The sequence below is a fragment of the Palaemon carinicauda genome, chromosome 5 (assembly GCF_036898095.1).
Source record: "Palaemon carinicauda isolate YSFRI2023 chromosome 5, ASM3689809v2, whole genome shotgun sequence".
Lineage (NCBI taxonomy): Eukaryota > Metazoa > Arthropoda > Malacostraca > Decapoda > Palaemonidae > Palaemon > Palaemon carinicauda.
This window is the reverse complement of record NC_090729.1, coordinates 181,404,323-181,406,822: the sequence shown is the minus strand read 5'-3', so window position 1 is coordinate 181,406,822 and position 2,500 is coordinate 181,404,323. Positions and strand designations below refer to the sequence as shown.

At 35.1% G+C, this 2,500-nt stretch overlaps 1 protein-coding gene across 3 annotated transcripts in view; it reads right to left on the bottom strand.

The window, feature by feature from the left end:
* Window positions 1-2,500, bottom strand: part of LOC137640694 (uncharacterized) — an 82,967-nt gene that overhangs the window by 10,498 nt on the left and 69,969 nt on the right. For all 3 annotated transcript variants that reach the window (XM_068373187.1, XM_068373185.1, XM_068373184.1), the window contains one exon: window positions 1-6. This exon is cut by the window's left edge and continues 159 nt beyond it. In XM_068373187.1, coding sequence (XP_068229288.1) covers window positions 1-6 — 6 coding nt within the window. The remainder of the gene's footprint in view (window positions 7-2,500) is intronic.

Sequence of the window (2,500 nt, the reverse complement as noted above, 5' to 3'; positions counted from 1 at the left end):
TAGGAGCTGGAAAGGAAAAAAAAAAGAGTGGGGTGTGACTAACTTGATTTTCAGAGATTAAAAGGTAGCTTATTTTACATTCTGTTTCCGAAGTTTTTTTTTTATGGCGAAGGACTGTTTGTCGTGATTTGAAATACACATCAAATACGAATCAAACAAAAGCATACAACTGATTTTAATGTTTTGATGCTTCACTTCTTTAATTTCACCATCGATTTTTGTTTATTGCTTTAATTTTGCTATAGAATTTTGTTTATTTCTTTCATTTCGGCACAGATTTTTTTTCATTTCTTTCATTTCGTCGTAGAATTTTGTTTATTTCTTTCATTTTTCTAAAGGTTTTTGTTTATTTCTTTCATGTCGCCATATATTTTTGTTTATTTCATTCATTTTGCTATATTATTTTATTTCTTTCATTTCGCCATAGAATTTGTTTATTCTTCCATTTCGCCATAGAATTTTATATTGAACATAGTTTGTGTTGCAATTAAACCAAGTATCTTATAAAAAACCAACAACAAAAACACTCACGACACTTTATAAAAAAAACAACGTTAAAGTCTCATACACCACATAAATGATCACTGAGGAAAATTTATCACGAATTTATCCAAACACGAGAAGCGATGGTGAAGAAAAACAACAAACGGCAAATTAATCTTGAACGAGGAAGCGTTGACTTTACTCACCTTCCCAAACATCCGACCAATCAATCAAATATTCGGTTTTGGGAAACCTATAGCAAAAGGAGCCTTTGATCTGCTGCATATTGTATGAGCCATTGAATTGCAGATGCAGCGAGACGCATGAATGACGGGGCTACTGGGGGAGGCAATTAGACATGGAAATGAAATATTCTCCAGGATGAAATGCGAGAATTTCGAGGTACTTTTCGGGTGTGACAAACATAAGTGAATACTGGGGGTGAGTTGTTTTGCACATCGTTTCTTTTTCGTTGATTCTTTTTTTTCTTTGACTGTCTTTTTTTATTTGTTAAATATGACGTTTATAGCCCGTAGAGTTTTTAACTTTTGCATAGTTTCTGTTTTTAATATTATTATTATTATTATTATCATTACTTACTAAGCTACAACCCTAGTTGTAAAAGCAGGATGCTATACGCCCAGGGGCCCCAACATGGAAAATAGCCCAGTGAGGAAAGGAAACAAGGAAAAATAAAATATTTTAAGAATAGTAACAATAGGTTTAAAAGTCCAAAGGCCACTCTTGAATGTCAGAGGCAAGGGACAGTGACAATACCTTAGCTAGCAGGACAATGCCCTAGAGACTGACCATATATTCCTATGATCAATGCCCAAGCCCCTATCCACCCAAGTTAGGACAAGGGGGGCCAGGCAATGGCTGCAGATAACTTAGCAGGTAGACCTATAGGCTACCCCAAAACCCACACCCTTAGCTCACAAGGATGGTGAGGTTGCAGACACTACAAGAAACTATCACGCTTGAGAGGGACTCGAATCCAAGTCCGGTGATCGCCAAGCACGGACGTTTCAAATAGTCACCACAATTTCGACTTGGGAATCCTGGATGAAACCCCATTGCAGTAAAACTTTCACGACCTCACGGTGCCATTTACCATTCTCTCTCTCTCTCTCTCTCTCTCTCTCTCTCTCTCTCTCTCTCTCTCTCTCTCTCTCTCTCTCTCTCTCATACTTCCTTTAAAATATTACTTAACACCATCAACAGATTCGTCAATGGCCGTTATGCCATTTTTCTACTGGCTCTATTTGATGAAAAAACTTTAAGATGAAAATAAGAGTAGGCCTAGAGATTTTATACATGATTTCGATATTTGTGTGGCAATTAACACAAACAAATGAACAAGTAAACAAACAACGAGTCCCTCTTTATTATGCAAACTCTCGGAAGCTTCGAGAGTGACGAGTGAGAAATCTGATCAAAATCAATAATGGGAACCTTGAAAGAGGCAGTAGGCCTACCCCAAACTAGGCCCTTATTCAAGATTTCTTGACCTGCATATAATTATATATTACACAACCTAAGATCGTAGTTACTAAGAGACATTTTATGTAATCTGTAACTTGAGTTCTTAATGAAAACAAAGATTTATTTTCATAAAATCTGTTGGCCATTTTTTTTTTTTTCAAAATTACCTGAAAGCGTTTTAGACTAACGTTTCACAAAACCTGCAATGACACAATGTCCAAACGGTATTCAAACATAGCGAAAATATAGAAAAGCCATAAATCTAACTAAATATGGTTTCTTTTCTATATGCCTTGCCATAAGTTTATTATTATTAAAAGGGAGGATATTAATTAGACCAATGGGTCAAACTTGTAAATGCTCCATTGCGGGGTTGAGAGAATATATTGCAGACATTCAATTTAGGAAAAATAAACATTATAAGTTAATATTACATAGCTACTGAAACACACAGACACACAAAGACACATATACACGTGCGTAAATATATATATATATATATATATATATATATATATATATACACACATAC